General features: G+C 47.0%; 1 protein-coding gene across 3 annotated transcripts in view; it reads left to right on the top strand.

The window, feature by feature from the left end:
- LRRC9 (leucine rich repeat containing 9) overlaps window positions 1-26,402 on the top strand; it is a 584,298-nt gene that overhangs the window by 257,135 nt on the left and 300,761 nt on the right. For all 3 annotated transcript variants that reach the window (XM_033952892.1, XM_033952893.1, XM_033952894.1), the window contains exon 17: window positions 12,373-12,494. In XM_033952892.1, the coding sequence (XP_033808783.1) occupies window positions 12,373-12,494 (122 nt within the window). The remainder of the gene's footprint in view (window positions 1-12,372; window positions 12,495-26,402) is intronic.

A 26,402-nucleotide genomic window follows, 5' to 3' on the forward strand; every position in this document is an offset into this window, starting at 1 on the left:
GCCAGTCATCCTTAACTAGAAAGTCTTACCAATCCAAATGGAAATACTTCTCAATTTGGGCACATTCTCAATCTCAGGATCCTCTTCAATGTTCGATCCCTTCCCTTTTAACCTACTTATTGCACTTATCTGACTGGCAGATTTCACCTTGCAGCGATTTCAGCATATCATCCTCATGCTGATGGTAAACCTATTTCTCAACATTCCTTGGTTTCTTGCTTTCTAAGAGGTCTTTCCAACTTTAGACCTCCGCTGAGAGACCCTCCCCCTAGCAAAGGCCCCAAGGCTGCCTGATGAAACCAAGGCTAAACTACTGCTAGTGGCATAATTAAAAGTACACAGTGAGCTGCTGTTAGGCGAGAGAGAGGAGAGGTATTGCTAGACAGGGAAGGGATAAGGGGTACTGCTGAACATGGGGAGTAGGGAAGGGGGAAGTGGGTGCTGGACAGGGGGAGGAGGGAAGGGAGAAATGGTAATGCTGGACAGGGGAGGAGGGAAGGGAGAAGTGCTACTGCTGGACGGGGGAGCAGGGAAGGGAGAAGTGGTACTGCTGGACAGGGGAGGAGGGAAGGGAGAAGTGGTACTGCTGGACAGGGAGGAAGAAAGGGAGAAGGGGTACTGCTGGACAGGGGAGGAGGGAAGGGAAAAGGGGTACTGCTGGACATGGGGAGCAGGGAAGAGAGAAGTGGTATTGCTGGATGGGGGAGGAGGGAAGGGAGAAGTGGTAATGCTGGACGGGGAGGAGGGAAGGGAGAAGTGGTAATGCTGGATGGGGGAGGAGGGAAGGGAGAAGGGGTACTGTTGGATAGGGGAGAGGAAGGAAGAGAGAAGGGGTACTGCTGGACGGGAGGAATGGAGAAGGGGTAATGCTGAACATGGGGAGCAGGGAAGGGAGAAGTGGATGCTGGATGGGAAGGAGGGAAGGGAGAAATGGTAATGCTGGACAGGGGAGGAGGGAAGGGAGAAGGGGTACTGCTGGATAGGGGAAAGGAAGGAAGAGAGAAGGGGTACTGCTGGACGGGAGGAAGGAAGGGAGAAGGGGTAATGCTGAACATGGGGAGCAGGGAAGGGAGAAGTGGGTGCTGGATGGGGGAGGAGGGAAGGGAGAAATGGTAATGCTGTACAGGGCAGGAGGGAAGGGAGAAGGTACTGCTGGACATGGGGAGCAGGGAAGGGAGAAGTACTGCTGGACAGGGGAGGAGGGAAGGGAGAGGTGGTACTGTTGGATGGGGAGAAGGGAAGGGAGAAGTGGTACTGCTGGACGGGGGAGGAGGGAAGGGAGAAGTGGTATAGCTGGATAGGGGGGAGAAGGGGTACTGCTGGACATAGGGAGCAGGGAAGGGAGAAGTGGTAATTCTGGACAGAGGGGAGGAGGGAAAGGAGAAGGGGTACTGCTGAATATGGGGAAGAAGGAAGGGAGAAGGGTTACTGCTGGAAAGGAGGGGAGGAGGGAAGGGAGAAGGTATAATGCTGGATGGGGGAGGAGGGAAGGGAGAAGGGGTACTGCTGGACAGAGGGAGGAGAGAAGGGGTACTGCTGGATAGTGGGGAGGTAAAAGGAAGGGAGAAGAGGTGCTGCTGGACCTGGAAGAAAGGGAGGGAAAGGAAAGGTGCTACACACTGGAGGAGAGGGTAAGATGGTGCATGGGAAGGAGGGATGCCACTCGAGGGAAGAGGCAAGGACAAAGAAAAAGCGTGCAGGAGGCAGAAAGTGTTGAACTCATAGAGAGGGTGAGATGGGGAGGACAGAAAGGATGGAAGGAGAAATGTTACACTCTGGGAAAGGGGGAGAGGGTAGAGAGTGAAAAGTTGGGCTCAGGGAGGGAGAGAGAGAGAGATGTTGGTTGGGGGAGGGAAGGAAGACCAGAGGAGAAACATGCAGGAGGAAGAGAGAAAAAATGTTGAACTGGTGGAAAGGAGGGAGAAATGTTGGACTGGGAGGGGCCAAAAAGGAGGAAGGGAAAGAGAAATGTTACACTGGGGGGAAGGGGGGAGGAGAGATCACTAAAGGAAGGGAGAGATATTAGATCAGGGAATGGAAGGGAAGGAGGGGAATCTGGTAGTGCTATAGAAATAATAATTAGTAGTAGTAGTAGTAGTAGTAGAGAGAGAGCTGCCAGATTATGGGAAGGAGAGGAGAGAGATGTCAGACCACTGGGGGGGGGGGGGGAAGGAGTGAAGGAGAGATGTCAGACCATGGAAATAAGGAGGGAAGGAGAGAGAGATAGGAAGGGAAAGTAAAACATGGAAAAGTAGATTTTGAGAAAAAAGCAGAAAAATGGAAATATTGAATGTTAAGTTAATGCCAAAGATGGATGCAAGGCAGAAAGTGAAGACGGAGAGAAAAACAATTAATGGATAAGAAGGCCCTGGAAACATAGTTAAAAGCACAGAAAAATAAAGTCACCAGACAACAAAGGTAGGGAAAATGATTTTATTTTCAATATAGTGTTTGAAATGTGTCAGTTTTGAGAATTTATATCTGCTGTGTATATTGTGTGCATATAGCACAGTTACTTACCGTAACAGTTGTTATCCAGGGACAGCAGGCAGATATTCCCACACATGGGTGACGTCACCGACGGAGCCCCGCAGCGGACAGCCTCGAAAGCAAACTTGCTTGAAGATCTCGAACTTTCGAGCACTGCACCGCGCCTGCGCGCGTGCCTTCCCGCCCGAACTAGGGGGCGCATCTCCTGAGAGGATCCTCAGTTCAGATACCTAGCCAAGAAGCCAACCAGGGGAGGTGGGAGGGTTGTGGGAATATCTGCCTGCTGTCCCTGGATAACAACTGTTACGGTAAGTAACTGTGCTTTATCCCAGGACAAGCAGGCAGCATATTCCCACACATGGGTGACCTCCAAGCTAAATAGAAAGGGATGGAGGGAAGTTGGCATATTACGAAAAAAGATTTTGCAAAACAGATTGGCCAAAATGGCCATCCCTCCTGGATAAGGTATCCAGACAATAATGAGAGGTGAAAGTATGAACCGAGGACCAAGTGGCAGCCTTGCAGATTTCCTCAATAGGAGTTGATCGGAGGAAAGCTACAGACGCCGCCATAGCTCTAACTTTGTGGCCCGTCACTCGACCTTGCAAGGAAAGACCAGCCTGAGAATAGCAGAATGAAATGCAAGCAGCCATCCAGTTGGAGATTGTGCGTTTTGATATAGGACGTCCCAACCTGTTCGGATCAAAAGATATGAAAAGTTGAGGAGATGTTCTGTGAAGTTGAGTGCGTTGAAGGTAGAAAGCCAAAGCACGTTTACAGTCCAATGTATGAAGAGCCGCCTCTCCTGGATGAGAATGAGGCTTTGGAAAAAATACAGGCAGAACAATAGACTGATTGATATGAAATTCTGAAACAACTTTAGGTAAGAATTTAGGATGAGTACGTAGAACAACCTTGTCATGGTGAAAAACTGTGAAAGGTGGATCAGCCACTAGCGCTTGTAACTCACTGACACGTCGAGCAGAAGTGAGGGCGATCAGGAAAACAGTTTTCCAAGTGAGATACTTGAGATGAGCTTTGTCAAGTGGTTCAAAAGGAGATTTCATAAGTTGAGCTAAAACAACATTGAGATCCCAAACCACAGGAGGTGGTTTAATAGGAGGATGGAGATTGAGAAGTCCTTTCATAAAACGAGAAATCATAGGATGTGCAGAAAGGGATTTTCCATCCAAAGGCTGATGAAAAGCAGCTATAGCACTAAGGTGGACTCGGATAGATGTAGTCTGAAGTCCAGATTGTGATAAATGAAGTAAATAGTCCAGAATTGATGTCAAGGAAGCAGATTTGGGAAGTAAATTACGTGTAGAACACCAAGCAGAGAATCTTGTCCACTTTTGACCATAACATTGTCTAGTTGATGGTTTTCTGGAAGCAAGTAAAATATCTTGAACAGACGGAGAAAATTGAGAAAAGTCTGTTATATAGAAAGGTACCAAGCTGTCAAATGTAGAGACTGTAGATTGGGATGAAGCAAAGATCCTTGATTCTGCGTGAGTAGAGAAGGAAATATTGGAAGAAGTAGAGGCTCCCTGGTGCTGAGTTGAAGTAGAAGGGAGAACCAAGGTTGCCTGGGCCACCGAGGAGCTATCAGAATCATGGTGGCCCGGTCTGATTTCAACTTGACTAGAGTCTTGAGAATCAGAGGAAACGGAGGAAAAGCATAAAGGAATTGATTCCTCCAGTCCAGTAGAAACGCATCCGCTTCGAGACGCTGAGGAGTATAGATGCGGGAGCAAAATTGAGGCAGTTTGAAGTTGAGAGGTGACGCAAACAGATCTATCTGTGGAGTCCCCCAACGAGCAAAAATTTGGCGAAGAGTAGGAGAATTGATTGTCCATTCGTGAGGTTGTAGAAGACGACTCAATTTGTCCGCCAAACAATTTTGTTGACCCTGAATATAAACCGCTCTGAGGAAGATGTTGTGAAGAATCGCCCAATGCCACAATTTCAGAGCTTCTTGACAGAGGGAGTGAGATCCCGTCCCTCCCTGCTTGTTGACATAATACATGGCTACTTGGTTGTCGGTACGTACTAGAATCACCATGTCGTGAAGTAGATGCTGAAAAGCTTTGAGAGCATAGAATATCGCTCTGAGTTCCAACAGATTTATAGGACACCGCCGGTCCGCTTGGGTCCAGAGCCCTTGAGTGCAAAGACCGTCCACATGAGCTCCCCATGCATACATTGACGAGTCGGTTGTGAGGACCTTCTGATGAGGAAGAGGATAAAACAGTAAACCTCTTGAAAGATTCAAAGAGAGCATCCACCAGCGGAGAGACTTCTTTAATGAAGGCGTGATGGAAATTAGTCGAGTTGGTGGATCCACTGATTGTTGCCATTGAGATGCCAGTGTCCATTGAGGAATGCGAAGGTGAAGTCTGGCAAAAGGAACCACATGAACTGTAGAAGCCATGTGACCAAGCAGAACCATCATTTTCCTTGCTGGAACAGAGGAAAGTTGGCAGAATTGTTGAGACAGTTGAAGGAGTGCATCCTGACGTGGTTGTGGAAGATATGCTCTCAGATTGATAGTGTCCAGAGTAGCTCCTATGAACTGGAGGGACTGAGAAGGAGTCAGCTGAGATTTGGGAAAATTGATGTGAAATCCCAAACTTTGCAGAAAAAGAATAGTCTGTTGGGTCGCTGCAATAACCTCTGAAAAAGAGGGAGCCTTGATGAGCCAGTCGTCTAGGTATGGAAATACTTGAAGACCCTGGTTGCGAAGAGCTGCAGCTACAACCACTAGGCATTTGGTGAAAACTCTGGGGGAAGAAGCCAGTCCGAAGGGGAGAACTCTGTACTGAAGATGAAGATTTCCTACCTGGAATCTGAGATACTTGCGAAAGTCTGGATGAATAGGGATATGAGTATAGGCCTCTTTGAGATCGAGAGAGCACATCCAATCCCCTTGATCCATCAAGGAATATAGAGTTGGCAGAGTGAGCATTCGAAATTTCTCTTTGACTAGATATTTGTTGAGAGCTCTGAGATCCAAAATCGGTCGCAAATCCCCCGTCTTTTTGGGAACTAGAAAATAACGGGAATAAAATCCCAAGTTCCTTTGTGGAAGAGGAACTTCCTCCACTGCTCGCAGGAGAAGAAGAGCTCGAGCTTCTTGAAGCAAAAGGGGAAAATGCGACTGATTTGAAAGACACTCTCTTGGATGGCGATCTGGAGGTGCCTGAAGGAGTCGAAGAGAGTATCCCTCTCGTATGATGGTAAGTACCCCGAGGTCTGAAGTAATGAGCTCCCATTGGTGATAAAAAGTGGACAGGCGACCTCCTATGGGGAGAGGAGAATTTGGAAACAGAGAAATTTGAATGCTCAGGTCGAGATTGTCAAAAAGACTGAGCAGGCTTGGTGGCAGCAGGAGTCTGAGATTTTTGTTGCCTTTGTTGTGGAGGAGGCCGACGAGCAGGAGGTCTAGAAAAAGCAGGAGTTGTTTTCTGCGGATAGCGACGTGGAGTTTGTTTGAAACCTCTAGTTGGTACAGGTTTAGGTTTTGGACGAATGAGGGAAGCAAAAGAGCGCTCATGTTCTGAAAGACGCTTTGTAGCTGCCTCAATAGAGTCATCGAATAATTCATTTCCTTGACAAGGAAGATTAGCCAATCTATCTTGAAGGTTAGGATCCATGTCCACTATCCGTAACCATGCTAATCTACGCATGGCTACTGCAAATGCCGACACTCTAGACGAGAGTTCAAAGGCATCATAGGAAGCTTGTAGCATGAAAAGTCTCAACTGAGAAAGAGTCTTAAGGATATTTTTAAATTCTGATAGACGATTGGTAGAGATGTCCGGGTAAAATGAAGATAGAATCTTTAAAAAATGGTTGAAGTAGGACGTAAATATGTAATTATAATTAAGAACTCTATTTGCCATCATAGAGTTCTGGTATAAACGACGTCCAAACTTATCCATGGTACGGCCTTCCCTACCAGGAGGAACCGAAGCATAGATTTTGGAGGGATGTGCTTTCTTCAATGATGATTCTACAACTAAAGATTGATGAGAAAGTTGAGACTTTTCATACCCTTTACAGGGGACCGTTCTATAACGAGATTCTAATTTGGATGGGATAGCAGTGATAGAATAAGGAGTTTCCATATTGCGAGTGAAGGTCTGCTGTAGAACAGGAGTCATAGGTAATCTGAGAGACTCTTTTGGAGGATGGGGAAGCTCCATATCCGCTAAGTACTCAGGAGTATATTTTGAGTCTGAATGAAGGTCTATCTTGAGAGCTTGGCCCATGTCAAAGATAAATTTGGCAAAAGAAACTGATTTTGGATCAGATGTTTCCTCAGGAGAACCACTGCGTGATTTATGTTGGACTGAATAGGATGGAGAAGCCTCTCTAGAATATGGTGAAAGGTCTGATTCCAAACGCAGAGTAACCGAAGAAGCTGCACTGTGAGTTGGAGTAAGAGAATGCTTTCTTTTCAAACTCCTGGAAGGAGAAGTAGCAGGTGTACGAGTTACAGAATGAGTCGAGGTATGTGTAGGACTGTCTCGACGGACTGGCTTCGACGGTGTTCTGGATCGAGAAGGGCTTCGAGTCGAGGCTCGTCGAGATCCATGCTTCGACTTTGACTTCGAAGAACAAGGTAAAGAAGCCTCGGTATCCAAATTCGAAGACTCCCTCCGAAGCTTAGAAGGAACAGGTCTTGAATGCTTCGATCGATGCTTCGGAGGAGGTGAGCCCGGAGAAGAATCTGATGAAGAAATGTTCTTCGGTGTCCGGGAACGGCCTCGGGAGACTGGAAGCTCTGGTTGAGTAACAGGCTGATCAGTCCGAGGCAAGGTCGAGGACGGGACCAATTGAGCTACCAAGGAGGAAATCTGAGTTGTGAGTATAGATTTCAACATGTCCTCTAGCATCGGCACCGAGACAGAAGATTCTGACCTCGTAGGTGCAGCAGTACGCTCCGAAGAGGGCGACCTCGAAGGTGAGTATTCCCTTATCTTGGAGGTACGCTTCGAAGGAGGACGTGCCGAGGACTCTGGTGGCTTCTTGGATACGGCACCTGAAAGGGAACTCGGAGACTTACCCCCCGTAGAAGACTTCGTGGATGGCGTCGTCTTCGAGGCAACCGAGGCAGAATAGGTCGAGGCCTTCGAGACCGAAACTCCAGCCGGAGTCTGGGTCGAGGCCTTCGAGACCACAGGTGTCGAGGTCGTCGGAGTCGAAGCCTTCGAGACCGGAGCAGCCGCTACGGTCGAGGCCGGATCCGAAGATTGCTCCATGCCAAAAAGTTGAAAAAATTGAGCACAACGTCGTCGAAAGGCCCGTGGAGTAAGGGTGAAGCAGCGATGACAATCTTCTGGAGAATGAGAAGAACCCAGGCACTGTAAACAACGGCAGTGGGGATCGGTGACAGAAATCACCCGATTACACTGTCGACAACGTTTAAACCCGGTAAGAGGCCGGGACATGGAAAAAATAAAGTCCGTGTCGAACGAAGGAGCCTAGGCCTAGGCCCAAAGCTCGACGGCCGAACAAAAAAAGAAAAACAATATATTTCTTTTTTTTTTTTTTTATGAAAAGAAAAAGAAAGGAATAAAAAAACAAGCACAGCGACCGACTTTAAGAAAGAAACAGCCGCGGTGATGAGAAGGCAATTGCTGCAGAGAAAGAGAACGTGTCTTCTTGTCTCCGCGGAATTAAACGAACTGAGGATCCTCTCAGGAGATGCGCCCCCTAGTTCGGGCGGGAAGGCACGCGCGCAGGCGCGGTGCAGTGCTCGAAAGTTCGAGATCTTCAAGCAAGTTTGCTTTCGAGGCTGTCCGCTGCGGGGCTCCGTCGGTGACGTCACCCATGTGTGGGAATATCTGCCTGCTTGTCCTGGGATAAGAAAAATTAATGGAAAAAATTGCATTACAATTAGTAAAGGGGTGGAATCTGGGGAAGAGCTTGGGTGGGTCTAGGGTGGAGTTTGGGAGGTCTGTGGTTGGGGGTACTTAGTTGATATTTGTTAGACTTCCCTGCTGGCACGCCCTACTGGCATTTCAGGGCCTTTCTGGAAAGCCTCTGCGCATGCGTGGATATCTAGGTGATGTCACATATGCACGTGATGTCACCTCGGCAATGTCCGCGCACTTCTGGGTATCTTGAGCTGTGGCCACTACCTTTAGTGTGCCCCAGCTCAAGAAAGTTTGAGACACACTGCTATAAAGGAATGTAGTGTGCTTAGGGGTTGGTTTATTTTTAATAGAATATTAGTATAATCTTATATAATAAAGAGCTAGTCGCGCATGCGCAGTCCTATTTGCGTGTTCCGTGCGTGTAGGTCTGTGGCCGAAGGAGTGCGCATGCGCGCTAATACGTCACCAACCGATCGCCTCCACAGGCCGGACCGCAGCCAGACAGACCGCGGGAAGGGGAAGGGAAAGGGGAAGGGAGGGCTTCGAGGGAGCCGGCTGTCGGCGGAGGGCAGACGCGGGCCCAGGAGCAAGTCCAGCTGTCCCATCCTGTCCCTTAAACTCCCTGACTGCCTAAGTTATTTTCATTTGAAATCTGCCGCTGCAGCTCGTCTCTCATCTTCCGACATAACATAAGTGCAGCTCATGAGAGGAGCTGCGGGGCGGCTTTGAAAATGGCTCCCTTAGTTCTTCGCTGCATTTTTTTTTTAAGTTTAAAGCTGCCGCCGCGGCTCCTCTCACAATCCCGGCCTGTGTCAGAGAAGGCTTCCGACGCAGGCCGGATCGTGAGAGGAGGAACAGGTGATGGGGAGGGAAATGCTGATGCACAGGGAGCAGGCAGGCATGCAGGGGGAGAGGGAAAGGGGCTGCTTTGGGGTGAGGGGTTTGATGGGCCAGACAGCAATCATAGGGGGGAAACAGAAGGGGGCCACGGAGCAGGCAGGCATGGCACAAAAGGGGGCAGGGGCATTGGGAAACGGGGCTGCTTTGGGGGGAAAGGTGTGCTGGGGGCGCACACCAATCATGGCGGGGAAGAGAAGCAATAGCAAAAACCCAGAATCCCAAAGAGTAACACGAATCCAGAATTCCAAAGAGTAACAAGAATCCAGAATCCCAAAGAGTAGCAAAAACCCAGAATCCCAAAGAGTAACACGAATCCAGAATCCCAAAGAGTAACACGAATCCAGAATTCCAAAGAGTAACAAGAATCCAGAATCCCAAAGAGTAGCAAAAACCCAGAATCCCAAAGAGTAACACAAATCTAGAATTCCAAAGAGTAACAAGAATACAGAATCCCAAATAGTAGCAAAAACCCAGAATCCCAAAGAGTAACACGAATCCAGAATTCCAAAGAGTAACAAGAATCCAGAATCCCAAAGAGTAGCAAAAACCCAGAATCCCAAAGAGTAGCAAAAACCCAGAATCCCAGAGAGATAGGCAGGCATGGCACAAAAGGGGGCAGGGGCATTGGAAAACAGGGCTGCTTTGGGGGGAAGGGTGTGCTGGGGGCACACACCAATCATGGCGGGGAAGAGAAGGGGGCTACAGAGAGATAGGCAGGCAGGGAGCAAGGCAGAGACACAGAAAGAAAGAATGACAGACAGACAGACAGCATCCAAGCACAGAGAGAGAAAGGAAAAAAAAAAGTTGTCTACTCTAGCACCCGTTGGACAGGGGGAGAACGAAAGAGATGCTGATGGACAGGGGGGGTGAAGAAAAAGGAACGGAGGACTAATGTTGGACAGGGGGAGAAGGAAAGAGGTGCTGCTGGACAGGGGGGAGGTAAAACAAAGGGAGAAGGGCTGCTGCTGCATAAGGACAGCAGTGAAGGGGTGGTGGTGGACACAGGGGAGGTAAAAGGAAGGGAAAATGGACAGGGGGAGCAGGCAAGGGGTGGTGATGGACAGCCAAGGAAAAAGAAAGGCAGAAAGAAAAAAAGCGGTTAAGGACAGAGAGAGAAAGAAATAAAGACAGACACACACACATATGTTCTAGCACCCGTTAATGTAATGGGCTTAAACACTAGTCAAATATAAATGTGCCTAAAAACCATAGAATAGTGTAAATGCTTTTGCCAAAATGTCATTGATATGCAAATAGTATGCATATATGTTTGACCCCCCCCCCCCCATCCGAGCTCCACCCATGTGTAAACCTCAATTGCAAATACATGCTGTGTAAGTTAAGCAGGTATTGCAGAACAGTACTTAGACAGACTTTGGCCATTTACATACATATGTGTCACATATATGTTCATAAATGCCATTCTTTTAAATATTTAAAAATGTGATGCTGGCATTGTGGTTTAGAAGCTGGGACATTAGACCATTTAATATTTTTCTGTTCCTATATAAACGCCTTTTGGAAGTTAATTTGGTCCCAAATTAATTCATTGTTAGAAAATCATGTTGCCCTTTCATACGATACTATATTATTTGGTACATCTATGAGATTCAAAAGCCCAAATTCTGCAAATAATAATAAATTTTTATTAATATTGACAGGGGTTGCCATTCAGCAGATTACTGGAAATTGGAAAGATTACACTAAACTTAATTATAGTTTTTGGTGGAATTCAGTATGTCATATTTATAAAATGGAGACGGATTCATAGAGGTCATGTGATGTGTTGAGCCGAGCAGGACGTGCCTAGTTCGTGCTCCTGGGCCCTGCGATCCTCCCCGCCTCACATTGCCTTTTTCGCCTACTGCTGTTACTTTCCAGGGCTTGGTTCAGTGCATGGACCGGTTCGTCCACCCCACTAGCCCTGCGATGAGCGGACAGACCTCCCGCAGGGATAAAGAAAAGGAACCGCGGCCTTCCAAATCGGACTCCAAGATGGCGATGGCGGACTCGAGGTCCGTACTGCCTCTTTCTGAAGCTCACATCGAGGCGCTTTCAGCTTCAGTGGTCCGCGCGCTGGATTCGCGCTTTGAGAGCCTGTCTGGCCAGTTTACATCTCTGGAGTCCCTGCTTACCGAGACCATGAGGCGCACAGGGGAGCTTGAGTCGAGGGTGGCCCTGGTAGAAGAAGCGCACACCTCTTCGGCGGCTGACCTCCTCTCTCTCAAGGACCAAGTGCAGCGCTAAGCAGAGAAACTCGAAGACCTGGAAAACCGATCACGGAGGGATAACATCAAGCTGATTGGTTTTCCGGAGACTGTACCTGACCCTCGCCTTCTGCCTACCCTTGAAGCCTGGCTTAATGCGGAGTTTTATTGATAAAGATTTCAAAGTTTATCATTGAAACTTAGTCTGCCATTATTCAGGTCTGACACAGACCATTTAACTTTTTTCAGGAAAGCTATCTTCATGGCTCAGTCAGCACTATTGCTTTTCTAACTGATTCTCTGAAGAAGTACTAACGAAAAAGGTCCGTCAGAGTCAGTTATTGTGCCACTAAGATAAGTGGTTTCTATGTTTTATGAATTTTTTGATAGTAAAAACAGAGTCAATTTCAATGATAAACTTTGAAATCTTTATCTATTTATAATAAAACTGTTATTTTTGCACAGAATTACCATTTTGCACAGAACTTTTTATATGACCTCATACAACTTTATTATTAACTTTGACAATCACATTAACTTTATTTATACAAAATTATAAAATCTATTGAAAACTTTTTTAAAATATCAATTATAGCACTTAATGAATTATTGCATTCATATAAAAAGGATGGAGGCGGACCAATGATTGAAAACATAATATTGCGTTTGTCAATAGCCTTTGGCTGTTATGAGATGTAGCAATACGGTCTGAGGTTTTGCCTTCTTCCATTTATGATCTATCAGTGCAATTGAATTGACAAAGTAAATTTTTGTTTCATTCCACTTTCTTTGTGTATTTGATATTTAGTTGTGGAATTACTGCTTTTTTGTTTTGAGTTTTTAGTAGCTCCACATGGATTCACATTGGAATATTTTTTTTTTTTTTGTAGAAACAATATATTGTAAGGAACATACAAACTGTGACTGCAGTCTTCGACATTGTGAGTGGTTTGTGTTTGATCATGAGCTTGTCTTGCCAGAGTACATCATTGAATTTGAGTATATTACATTGGTAAGGTTAATATTAATCCTTAGTAATAATGCATATGATTTGTAACTGAGATTTATGAGGGCATTCTTTAGTAATCCATCTAATTGCACATATGGGAAGTAAATCTAGAAAGGCTTTCCACATAAAAATGAAGTTTTATTCATAGAAAGAACTATTTCTAAAGCAATGTGCATATTTTTAAATGTTTTTTGAGTGTCTGTTCTGGGGGTGGACCTGGGCAGAATTTAGCATTTGAATATATACCCTCTCATTCTATAACAGGTCACCTAAAGTTAGGCATCAGTATATGTGCTTAAGTTATGGAATATTAGTACTTATGTTTGTAACTGTTACAGTTATGCATATGTGCTAGTTGGGCGCTGTGTGGTATTCTATAACTAGCATGTAAATTCAAGGGAGCATTCAGAGTTGCATGAGCATATCCAACAATTAAGCACGTGGAGGGACATAATCAAAAAAAGCATCTAAGTCCCCTTTTGGCCTAAGTCCTTAAACGTTCAACGCAGAAGCAGGGAGCGTGTCCATAACCAAAACAAACGTCCTTGTTTTGATTATGGCCTTCCTCTGCCTAAACGCCTAATCTCCACTATGTCTACAAGTACACCTACATGACGTCTACACATTTTAGCCTTAATGAAACAAAAAAATGCCTAAGCCCCAAAGGTCCGACAGAAGGGCTTTTAGGCGAAGGAGGAGCCAGTCCTTCGCCTAAAAGCTGGATTCTGTAACCGGTGTCTGTCAAAAACAACAGAATCCCCCCCCCCCCCCACAACCATCCAGGCAGGAGGGTGCCCAAGTCCTCCTGCCATGTCGAACCGCAACCAACCCCCCTCCCGACAACATCGGGGCAAGAGGGAGCTCAAGCCCTCTTGCCCCGGCCAACCGCGGCACCCCCGACGATATCGGGGTAAGAGGAAGCACAAGCCCTCTTGCCCCGCCGACTCCCTGACGATATCGGGGCAAGAGGGAGCCCAAGCCCTCTTGCCCTGCCGATTAACATCGGGCCAGGAGAGAGCTCAAGCTCTCCTGGCCCCAGCGACCCCCCCCCCCCCAAATCACTTGGGCCAGGAGAGAGCCCAAGCCCTCCTGGCCCAGGCGACCACACCCCCCCACGACTCATTCGGGCCAGGAGGGAGCCCAAGCTCTCCTGGCCCCGGCTACCCCCTACCCCCACCCCACACTACATTACGGGCAGGAGGGGTCCCAGGCCTTCCTGCCCTCGACGCAACCCCCCTCCCCCCAATGACCACCCCCCCGAACCCCTGATCACCCCCCCAGCCGACGCGCTACCCCCCCCCCCGGCCGACCCCACGACCCCCCACCCCCCTTCCCTGTACCTTTTTTTAAGTTGGCCAAACAAACGGGAGCCAATCCCGCTTGTCCGGCAGGCAGCCAACGGCAGAATGGGGCCGGATTGGCCCAGCCGTCCCAAAGCCCCGCCCACAGAATAGGCCCGGGAGCCTTAGGCCCCTCCTGGGGGCAGGGCCTGAGTCACATGTGCCGGGTTCCATGCAACATTTGCCCTCTCTTTGCCCCTTCTACCCAGCTTCTGCCCTCTCTCTCTACCACTTCCATCTACTGCCTACACTCTCTCTACCCCTTACATCTACTGTCCACCCTCTCTCTCTTCCATATGGCATCTTCCTTCTTTCTATGTCCCTTCTGGGTCAGCCTCAAGAGGCAATTTCTGTGCTGAATGATGGTCTAAATCCTGATTGGGAATCACGGAATAGGTGAATCATTTAGAAGGCGGTTCATTAGTTGGGATTAAACTAGTCTTTCCATTAGTTTTATGAAGAGGGGAGTTAGGGCAATGGGTCTGTAGTTATCAATCTGAGTGATTGGTTTCTTCACAACTTTCAGAATAGGTCTGATGATGATGTATAGAAGGAGGGGAGGGAGGGAAGGTGATGGGGAGAATGAATGAACGGCAGTTAAATTGATTTATAATGCCCCAAAATACGACCATGTAACCCCATTACTAATAGATTCCCACTGGCTACCAGTCAGCCATCGGATCACCTTTAAAATTTTACTCTTAGTACATAAAACCCTATCCTCTAATGAACCACAATTTATTTCAAGAATGCTTATCCCTCATAACATCTACCGTTCTCTCCGCTCTATGTCGCAAAACCTTTTAACTGTCCCCTCCCTGAAAATTATAGGCATTAGAAGACACGATATGTTTTCTGTGATGGCCCCACAACTGTGGAACGCTTTACCACAGTACATTAGAGAAGAAAAGCACATAACTTCATTCAAAAAAACATTAAAAACCTATCTTTTGAAAGATGCGTTCAATATCTAACATTGAGGCATACTATATGAATCTTCAATTCTTATTCTGTTACCCTTCCTCTTGTTTTTCCCTTTTATTGTTCTCTCTTTTTAACTAAAAAATTTTGTAATTTCTCTCCGCTATCTCCACGCTGCATGTTTGTCCTAGATTAAAAGAGGTGTATTACCATGTTAGTTTTTCACAACCTATGTTTTTATATAACTGTACATCGCTTAGTTAACTGAATAAGCGATTAATCAAATATTAATGAAACTTGAACTTGATGTGGCCTCTTTCTTTGGGAAACTCCCCTTTATTTAGCATGTCTACTAGACATGTGTAGAAATCAGCTAGAAACTTGAATGCAGCCTTAGACATGGAGGGCAGGCATCAATGGGAGAGTAGGCATGCACATATTTTTTGAATACTTGGTGAAATTGTGTCCAATTTAGTTGATTGAATGAGCTCCATGTCATGTTGGCATGGACTGTGTTTTCCATCATATTTACTGGATTGATGTAGACAGTGGGATCACCAGATCTACCGTGCATTGACCCTCGGCCAACCAGGGTGTACCTGCAGACCTATTTTCCGTAAGTAAGCTGCCACAACCACCATCACCTCGATGAATGTATGGGAAGCCGTTACTAGCCCAAAAGGTAGAGCTGAGAACTGGTAAGGCTGATCTAATACATGAAACTGCATTACTTCCAGTGAGCCAGAAAGCACAGTTACTTACCATAACAGTTGTTATCCAGGGACAGCAGGCAGCTATTCTCACATGTGAGAGACATCATCCACGGAGCCTGGATGTGAACAGCCTTGCAAGCAGACTTGCTTGGAGAAATGTAGAAGTTTTGAGTCTGCTGCACTGCGTTTGTGCGAGTGCCTTTCCACCCAGCACAGAGCGAGTCTCCTCAGTTCAGATAGCTAGCAGAGAAGCCAACCAGGGGAGGTGGGTGGGTTGTGAGAATAGCTACCTGCTCTCCCTGGATATCAACTGTTACGGTAAGTAAGTGTGCTTTATCCCAGGATAAGCAGGCAGTCTATTCACACATGTGGGTGACCTCTAAGCTAACCAGAATGGGATGGTGGGAGCGTTTGCAGCTTAGGAGAATAAATTTTGTAATACTCTCTGGCCAAAATGGCCATCACGTCTGGAGAAAACATCAAGACAATAGTGAGAGGTGAAAGTATGAACCGAGGACCAGGTGGCAGCTTTGCAAATGTCTTCAATAGGAGTGGATCTGAGGAAAGCTAGTGAAGCCGCCATGACTCTGACTTTGTGGGCTGTGACCCGACTCTGTAGATGCAGTCCAGCCTGGGCATATCAGAAAGAGATACAAACAGCCATCCAGTTGGAGATGGTAAACTTAGAGATTGGATGTCCCAACTTGTTTGGATCGAAGGAGACAAAAAGTTGAGGAGCAGTTCTGTGTGGTTTGCTGCATTCCAAGTAGAAGGCCAAAGCATGTTTACAGTCCAGAGTATGACGAGCTGATTCTCCAGGATGAGAATGAGGTCTTGGAAAAAACAGTGGAAGTACAATAGATTGGTTAAGATGAAATTCTGAAACCACTTTAGGCAAGAATTTAGGATGAGTACAGAGTACTACCTTATCATGATGGAAAACTGTGAAAGGTGGATCAGCAACTAATGCTTGCAGCTCACTGACTCTTCGAGCAGATGTGAAGGCAATGATAAATACCACTTTCCAAGTGAGATACTTCAGATGAGCCGTAGAATTTGGTTCAAATGGAGGCTTCATCAATTGAGCAAGAACAACATTGAGATCCCAAACCACTGGAGGTGGTTTGAGAGGAGGTTTGACATTGAAAAATCCTTTCATAAATTTGGAAACTACCGGATGAGCAGAGAGAGGTTTCCCTTCAATAGGCTGATGAAAAACAGCAATTGCACTGAGATGGACTCGAATGGATGTAGACTTGAGGCTAGAGGTAGATAAGTGCAAAAGGTAATCCAAGACGGAAAACAAGGAGGTATCACGAGGCTCCATGTCATGAGAGATGCACCATGTAGAAAATCTAGTCCATTTTTGGTGGTAGCATTGTCTAGTAGTAGGCTTTCTGGAAGCCTCTAAACTGTCTCTTACAGGTTGAGAAAACGGAAGAGGAGTTATGTTTAGAGGTACCAAGCTGTCAGGTGCAGAGACTGCAGGTTGGGATGAAGTAGAGATCTTTGACTCTGTATAAGCAGAGACGGAAAAACTGGTAGAAGGTATGGCTCACTGCTGCTGAGTTGAAGTAGAAGGGAGTACCAAGGTTGTCCCCGCCACTGAGAAGTTATCAGAATCATGATGGCATGATTGTTCTTCAACTTGACAAGAGTTATGAGAATGAGAGGGAATGCATACAGGAAGAGATTTGTCCATTCCAATAGAAAAGCATCTGCCTCGAGGCGATGAGAACATATCCTGGAGCAGAACTGAAGCAGTTTGTGGGGTTCATAGACAAAACTGCGGAAGACAAAGGCGCGTGCTGACAACTGAGTGCAGCGCGGAGGCACGCGCCGAAGAAAATAACTGTTTTTAGGGGCTCCGACAGGGGTGTGGGGGGAGAACCCCCCCACTTTACTTTATACAGATCGCGCCGCGTTGTGGGGGGGTTTGGGGGGTTGTAACCCCCCACATTTTACTGTAAACTTTTTCCCTGTTTTTAGGGAAAAAGTGAAGTTTTCAGTAAAATGTGGGGGGTTACAACCCCCCAAATCCCCCACAACGCGGCGCGATCTGTATAAAGTAAAGTGGGGGGGGTTCCCCCCCCCACACCCCCGTCGGAGCCCCTAAAAACTGCTATTTTCTTTGGCGCGTGCCTCCACGCTGCGCTCAGTTGTCGGCGCGTGCCTTTGTCTTCTGCGGTTTTGACCTGACACCGTTTGTGGTTCTGGGGAGATGCAAAGAGATCTATCTGAGGAGTTCCCCACTGATAAAATATGTGATGAAGAGGCGATGAATTGAGAGTCCATTCGTGAGGTTGTAGAAGACGACTCAATTTGTCCGCCAAACAATTTTTCGCCCCTTGGATGTAAACAGTTTTCAGGAAGGTACTGTGGCGGATTGCCCAGTCCCAAACCTTCAGAGCTGCCTGATAAAGGGAGCGAGATCCCATTCCTCCCTGCTTGTTGACATAGTACATGGCGACTTGGTTGTCCGTTCGAATGAGGACTACCTGGTCGTGAAGAAGATGTTGAAAAGCTTTGAGAGCATTGAAGATCGCTCTGAGTTCCAACAGATTGATATGACACTGACGATCCATGCTGGACCAGTGGTCTTGAGTACGGAGACCGTCAAGGTGAGCCCCCCAAGCATAGGTCGAAGAATCTGTCGTGAGGACCTTCTGATGAGGGGGTGTCTGAAACAGTAATCCTCTGGAGAGTTTGGAAGAGAGCATCCACCAGTGGAGAGACTGTCTCAAGGAAGGAGTGAATTTGATGTGTTGAGAGAGTGGATTGCAAGCCTGTGTCCACTGAGATGCCAGGATCTACTGAGGAATTCTGAGGGGAAGTTTGGCAAAAGGAGTCATGTGTACTGTGGAGGCCATGTGACCTAGTAGTACCATCATGTGTCTTATTGAGAGTGAAGAGAGAGAAGACACTTTGTGACAGAGCTGAAGAAGAGCATCCAGACGTTGTTGAGGAAGGAATGCTCTGAGTTGGATAGTGTCCAGAACAGCTCCAATGAACTGTAGATTCTGAGATGGCTGAAGTTGGGAATGTTGATTTCAAATCCCAAGCTTTGTAGGAACCACGTAGTCTGTTGGGTCGCTACAATAACCCCCTGAGATGTTGAATCTTTGATGAGCCAGTCATATAAGTAGGGAAATACCTGAAGACTATGGTTCCTTAGAGCTGCTGCCACCACTACAAGACACTTGGTGAACACTCTGGGAGATGATGCCAGGCCAAAGGGTAGCACTCTGTATTGAAAATGCAGATTCCCCACCTGAAATCTGAGGTACTGATGGTAGGCCGGATGAATGGGAATGTGAGTGTAAGCCTCCTTGAGATCTAGAGAACATAACCAATTGTTCTGATCTAGAAGGAGATAAAGAGATGCCAGGGACAGCATGCAAAATTTTTCTTTGACTAAAAATTTGTTGAGAGCCCTGAGATCCAGAATGGGCCACAGATTCCCCATCATCTTTGGAACTAGGAAGTAACGGGAGTTAAAAACCCCTGCTCTGCTGTTCCAATGATACTTCCTTGATGGCACAGAGATGAAGCAGAGCTTCCTGAAAAAGAAGGGCAGTCTGGGATGGATTGGAAGGATACTCTCTTGGAAGAAGCTGTGGTGGAATCTGAATGAAATGAAGAGAGTATCCTTCCCTGATTATGAACAACACCCACAGGTCGGATGTAATGGTTTCCCATCGATGGTAAAAATGATGGATATGACCTCCTATGGGGGGAAGGGAGGACAGAGGCAGAACGATGGAGGTTATACTCTGTGTGAGACAGTCAAAAAGGCTGAGCAGCCTTAGGTGCAGCAGAAGGTTGAGGTTTCTGTTGCTTCTGCTTTTGTTTCTTGGCAGGTGCTCGAGTATAAGGAGCCGCCCTTGGAGGATAACGCCTCTGGAAGGCTTTGCAGGAGCTGGCTTAAGCTTTGATCTGACAATTGAAGCAAAAGATTTTTCATGCTCAAACAACTTCTTGGTGGCGGCCTCTATGGATTCATCAAAGAGGTCATTGCCTTCACAAGGAATATTAGCCAGACGATCCTGAAGATTAGGGTCCATATCAATGGTGCGAAGTCAGGCCAGGTGACGCATCGCTACTGAGAAAGCAGTGACCCTGGAAGAAAGTTCAAAGGCATCGTAAGATGACTGGAGAAGATGTAGTCTGGGTTGCACCAAGGTAGCACCAAGCTCCAGAAACTCCAAATGTCTATGTTCATCCAAGTTCTTCATAAAACTTGGAAGATGGTCAGTCAAAAATTTCAAATAAGTTGTGAAGATGAAATTGTAATTTAGGACCCTAGAGGCCATCATGGAATTCTGTTAAAGGCTACAGCCAAACTTGTCCATGGTGTTGCCCTCTCTTCCAGGAGGTACTGTGGCATATACTCTGGAAGGATGGGTCCTCTTTAATGAAGATTCCACAAGAAGGGATTGGTGAGATAACTGTGAATTCTCAAATACCTTGCAATGTAGTGTTCTATACCTCGATTCCAATTTACCTGGAACAGCAGGTATAGCATAAGGAGTCTAAATTTATTTTGAAAATTTGAGACAAAAGCCTATTAAGAGGAAGCTTGAGGGACTCTGCAGGTGGCTGAGGCAGATGCATTTCCTCTAAATACTCCTTAGAATATTTAGAACCAGCATCCAATTTAATTTCCAGGTCGTCAGCCATTTGACAAAGAAAGGAGGAAAAAGATAATTGATTTGCTAGAGCCTGGCCTTGAGAAGGACTCGATGACCTCGAGGCACCTCGAGTGGAGAAGGAAGGCAAAGCCGCTCTAGAGTACTGGTAACCCAAGGAATACACTGAGGAGGCATTAGAATCAGCTGACTCCTCGGGGTCTGGAAGTGGAGACCTCGATCGAGGGGTTGGAGGCCTCAAAAGCTGGAAGGTCTGGATGGAGGCCTGGACGAGGAAGGCTTTTCTGCGGAAGAAGACCTGTGCCTCGATGAATGCCTCGATGAGGGCTTCGATATAAGATGAGAGTGCTGCCTGGAAGAAGGTCTCGGTTGAGATTGAGGAGAGGTCACCCTATGCCTGGAGATGGGCAATGCTGATGGTGAATGAATAGGGCTAGAAGCTGTAGATCGAAAGCCCATAGACTCAGTGGTTTGGATCGAAGAATCTCGAAGCTCTCCCAAAGACTTGGCTCCTTGTATGGAGTGTGAGGATCCCTGTCGAGGCACTCGCAAAGACTCGACTCCTTGCATAGAGTGCAAAGATTCCAATCGAGACACTCGCAAAGATTCGACTCCTTGCATAGATTGTGTAGACTTGATCTCACGGGAGACTGATAATTTAGGAGCCACACTAGCTCGTAAAGGAATCTCTTCACAGATATGGAGGGCTATGTATGTTAATGCACACAGCTTGGGCAATAAAATTCTAGCATTAGAGACTGAGATAACAGACGCCGATCTTGACGTGGTAGCGATATCCGAAACCTGGTTCACGGAATCGCATGGGTGGGATATGGTTATACCAGGGTACAACCTACTTCGTTGCGACCGAGAGGGTAAATTGGGAGGAGGAGTAGCACTATACACTAAGGAATGCATCAAAACCACCAGAATCACAGATGTTAGATACACCGGGGAATCCCTCTGGGTGAACCTGGCCAGAGGGAATGAAAAATGCCTATATCTTGGAGTGATATATAGACCTCCCAGGCAACAGGAGGACAAAGACATGGAATTAATCGAGGACATAGAGAACATCACACTGCGCGGGGACACAGTAATGCTAGGAGACTTCAACATGCCAGATGCAGACTGGAACACACTCTCTGCGACTACGGGTAGCAGCAAAAGAATATTAACCTCCATAAAGGGTGCACGTCTCAAGCAATTGGTATTGGAGCCCACCAGGGACCAGGCGTTACTTGACCTAGTTCTCACCAACGGAGATAGCGTCAAGGAAGTCTCAGTAGGAGACACACTGGCCTCCAGCGACCATAATATGGTATGGCTCAACCTCAAGAAAGGTTTCCCTAAGACAAACACAGCAACAAGGATTCTCAACTTTAGAGGCACAGACTTCAACCGTATGGGAGATTTTGTCCATCAGGAGCTACATAAACAAGCAATATCTGACAATATGGAGGATATGTGGTCGTCTCTGAAGTCCATCCTACACGAAGCAACAGACCGATACATAAAGACAGTAAGTAAACGTAGGAGAAACAAAAGACCCCAATGGTTCAGTAAAGAAATTTCAGACCTAGTTAAACAGAAAAAAGACGCATTTATCGCCTACAAACATTTAGGCAGAGAGGGGGCGAAAGAGGACTATCTAGACAGATCTAAAGCTGTCAAAACAGCAGTCAGAGAAGCCAAACTCCGAATGGAGGAAGAGCTAGCACGGAAAATTAAGAAAGGGGATAAATCTTTCTTCAGCTATATTAGTGACAGGAAAAGAAACAAAGATGGGATAGTACGCCTGAAGCAATCGGACTGTAACTTTGCGGAATCAGATTCTGAGAAGGCAGAACTACTAAACAAATACTTCTGTTCAGTGTTCACCTGCGAAGCACCGGGAGCTGGTCCACAACTGCAGACGGGAGATAACCAGAAAGACCCGTTTCAAGATTTCGAATTTACGCCCAGTAGCGTCTATGGCGAACTATCAAGACTCAAAGTAAACAAAGCCATGGGGCCGGATAACCTACACCCCAGAATGCTCAGGGAGTTAAGGGAAGTCTGTTCTTTTCAATCTTTCCCTAAGCACAGGAAGGGTCCCCTTGGACTGGAAAACCGCCAACGTAATCCCACTCCACAAAAAGGGCTGCAGGACAGAGACAGCAAACTACAGACCAGTGAGTCTCACGTCTATAGTGTGTAAACTCATGGAAACACTGATCAAACAGAATCTTGACACAATCCTAGACGAAGAAAAACTGCGTGATCCACACCAACACGGGTTCACCCAGGGTAGATCCTGCCAATCTAATCTGATTAGCTTTTTTGACTGGGTTACTAGACAACTGGATGCCGGAGAGTCACTGGACGTGGTATATTTGGACTTCAGTAAAGCATTTGATAGCGTCCCTCATCGAAGATTACTGAACAAGCTGAAATCGATAGGATTAGGAGACACTCTAACTACATGGGTTGGGGATTGGCTGAGCGGTAGAATTCAGAAGGTGGTGGTGAACGGTACCCCATCCGAAGCATCGGACGTGATCAGTGGAGTGCCGCAGGGCTCGGTCCTGGGCCCGATTCTATTTAACTTATTCATAAGAGACATGACACAAGGACTTAGAGGAAGGGTATCACTGTTCGCCGACGACGCTAAACTTTGCAACATAGTAGGCAAAAGCTTATTACCTGATAATATGGCACACGACCTACTGCTGCTGGAACAATGGTCAACTACTTGGCAGCTAGGCTTCAATGCTAAAAAATGTAAGATAATGCATCTGGGTAAGAGAAACCCACGTAGAACTTATGTACTAAATGGTGAGACCTTGGTTAGGACCACGGCGGAACGTGACCTAGGGGTGATCATTAGTGAGGACATGAAGGTTGCCAATCAAGTGGAGAAGGCTTCCTCCAGGGCAAGACAAATGATGGGGTGTATCCGCAGAGGTTTCGTCAGCAGGAGACCTGAAGTTATGATGCCGTTGTACAGAGCCATGGTGAGGCCTCACTTGGAGTACTGTGTTCAGTTTTGGAGACCACACGACCGAAAGGACGTGCTGAGGATCGAGTCGGTTCAGCGAACGGCCACCAGGATGGTCTTGGGGCTCAAGGATCTCACGTATGAAGAAAGACTAAAAAAATTGTGGCTGTACTCACTTGAGGAAAGAAGAGAACGGGGAGATATGATTGAAACATATAAGTACATCACGGGACGCATCGAGTCAGAGGATGATATCTTCTGGCTCATGGGACCCTCGACCACCAGAGGGCATCCGCTGAAAATCAGGGGAGGGAAGTTTCATGGCAACTCCAGGAAGTACTTCTTCACCGAAAGAGTGGTGGATCATTGGAACAGACTCCCACTCCAGGTGATAAAGGCCAACAGTGTGACGGATTTCAAGAAAAAATGGGATACTCACGTGGGATCTTTAAGGGAGTAAATTCAGGGGAGACTTGGTGGGCTATAACCTTTTCTGCCGCTTTTTTCTATGTTTCTATGAGGCGGGCATGTATTTGGTCAGTAACTGAACAAATTGCTGCTCTAATGTGGTCTGGAGAGAAGACTGCAATTGTGGATCCGAGTCTGAAACTGGACCACTTACTGAGGCTATAGGCTCCGAGGTGGTAGTAGAAGCATGCTTTGGCTTGGACTGCTGATGCTTGGATAACTTGAGGATCACCTCAAGAACCTTCTGCTTAGATATCTGACCTGAGGAAAGCTCAGGGAAGATAAAGCAGGTGCACTCGAGGCCAAAGACGATCCAAACGAGGAAGGTCTGATGAGACTCGAGGTCGGAGTCGTCGAAGAAGGAGGACCCCCAGCTGAAGTCTGGACCAAGTCAGGACCCGAGGTCGAGGGTGTAGCCGAAGAGTCCATCCTGAACAGCTTTTCCACTTGAACTCGATGACGTTTAAGGGCTCGAGATTGAAGGAGTAGCACAGTGTGGGCACGACTTCGGACTATGGTCAGGACCGAGACACTTAAGACACCAGCGGTGTGGGTCCGTGAGGGAAATCGCATGCTGGCACTGGCTACACTTTTTGAAGCCTGTTGCTCTCCAGGACATAGAAGAGAAGATAGCTGCTGCGAAGTCAAAGCCTGCAGGCTGCGGGCGAGCGACCTGTCCCTCCAGTCAGTCGATGAAAAAATAAAAGTCTTTTTTTTTTTAACAGAAAATAAAGAAATGAAACACAGCGATTCGCAAAAGAACTTAAGACAAACCGCGGTGAAGAGAAGGCATGAAGCAACGAAGTTTCACGAAGACTGTCAAAGAGAGACTTCTTGGCTCCGTGGAAACAGAACTGAGGAGACTCGCCCTGTGCTGGGCGGGAAGGCACTCGCGCATGCACGGTGTGGAAGACTCAAAACTTCTACATTTCTCCAAGCAAGTCTGCTTGTAAGGCTGTCCACATCCGGGCTCCGTGGATGACGTCACCCACATGTGAGAATAGGCTGTCTGCTTGTCCTGGGATAAATATTGGAATGGGCCCATGAGATCCATAGAGGTGAGGAACTCTCCCGGGGCCTCTACTGCAATGAACGATTGCACTATCTCCATGTGAAAGCATGAAACCCGGAGAGCCAAATTGACGTGCTGAAGATCCAGAATAGACCTCCAATCTTCGGAGCCTTTCTTTGGCACTATAAAGTATATAGAGTATCTGCCTAAGCCTGAGAGTTCAGGTGGCACCAACTCTATAGCTTGAATATCCAGCAAGCTTGAATAGTGGTTTGAACCTTGAGCACCTTGTCTGGGAGAGTCCACAAACAATCCATCAGGGGTTGGGCAAATTCCAGCTTGTAGCCTGACCAAATAATGTCCATGACCCATTGGTCGGATGAAATGCAAGCCCAGGTGGGCAGGAATGCTGTAAGTCTGCCCCCTATCTGGAGAGAGGCATCCCCTGGCCTGGCATCATTGCGCCCTTTAGGCAGAGGGCTCAGAACGGGAGGAAGAGGGCTGGGATCGCCTGTAGCCGGCATACCGGTGCCAGGAGCCCTGGGAAAATCTTTGCAATGTGGCATTTGCATAAAGGCAGGATTGCCGGGAGCCACGAAAATTACATAGTAACATAGTAGATGACGGCAGATAAAGACCCGAATGGTCCATCCAGTCTGCCCAACCTGATTCAATTTAAATTTTTTTTTTTTTTTTTCTTTTTCTTCTTAGCTATATCTGGGCAAGAATCCAAAGCTTTACCCGGTACTGTGCTTGGGTTCCAACTGCCGAAATCTCTGTTAAGACTTACTCCAGCCCATGTACACCCTCCCAGCCATTGAAGCCCTCCCCAGCCCATCCTCCACCAAACGGCCATACACAGACACAGACCGTGCAAGTCTGCCCAGGACTGGCCTAGTTCAATATTTAATATTATTTTCTGATTCTAAATCTTCTGTGTTCATCCCACGCTTGTTTGAACTCAGTCACAGTTTTACTCTCCACCACCTCTCTCGGGAGCACATTCCAAGCATCCACTACCCTCTCCATAAAGTAGAATTTCCTAACATTGCCCCTGAATCTACCACCCCTCAACCTTAAATTATGTCCTCTGGTTTTACCATTTTCCTTTCTCTGGAAAAGATTTTGTTCTACGTTAATACCCTTTAAGTATTTGAACGTCTGAATCATATCTCCCCTGTCTCTCCTTTCCTCTAGGGTATACATATTCAGGGCTTCCAGTCTCTCCTCATACGTCTTCTGACGCAAGCCTCCTATCATTTTCGTCGCCCTCCTCTGGACCGCCTCAAGTCTTCTTACGTCTTTCGCCAGATACGGTCTCCAAAACTGAACACAATACTCCAAATGGGGCCTCACCAATGACCTGTACAGGGGCATCAACACCTTCTTCCTTCTACTGACTACGCCTCTCTTTATACAGCCCAGAATCCTTCTGGCAGCAGCCACTGCCTTGTCACACTGTTTTTTCGCTTTTAGATCTTCAGACACTATAACCCCAAGGTCCCTGTCCCCGTCCGTGTATATCAGCTTTTCTCCTCCCAGCATATACGGTTCCTTCCTATTATTAATCCCCAAATGCATTACTCTGCATTTCTTTGCATTGAATTTTAGTTGCCAGGCATTAGACCATTCCTCTAACTTTTGCAGATCCTTTTTCATATTTTCCACTCCCTCTTCGGTGTCTACTCTGTTACAAATCTTGGTATCTGCAAAAAGGCACACTATTCCTTCTAACCCTTCAGCAATGTCACTCACAAACATATTGAACAGGATTGGCCCCAGCACCGAACCCTGAGGGATTCCACTAGTCACCTTTCCTTCCTTCGAG

The sequence above is a fragment of the Geotrypetes seraphini genome, chromosome 7 (assembly GCF_902459505.1).
Source record: "Geotrypetes seraphini chromosome 7, aGeoSer1.1, whole genome shotgun sequence".
NCBI lineage: Eukaryota > Metazoa > Chordata > Amphibia > Gymnophiona > Dermophiidae > Geotrypetes > Geotrypetes seraphini.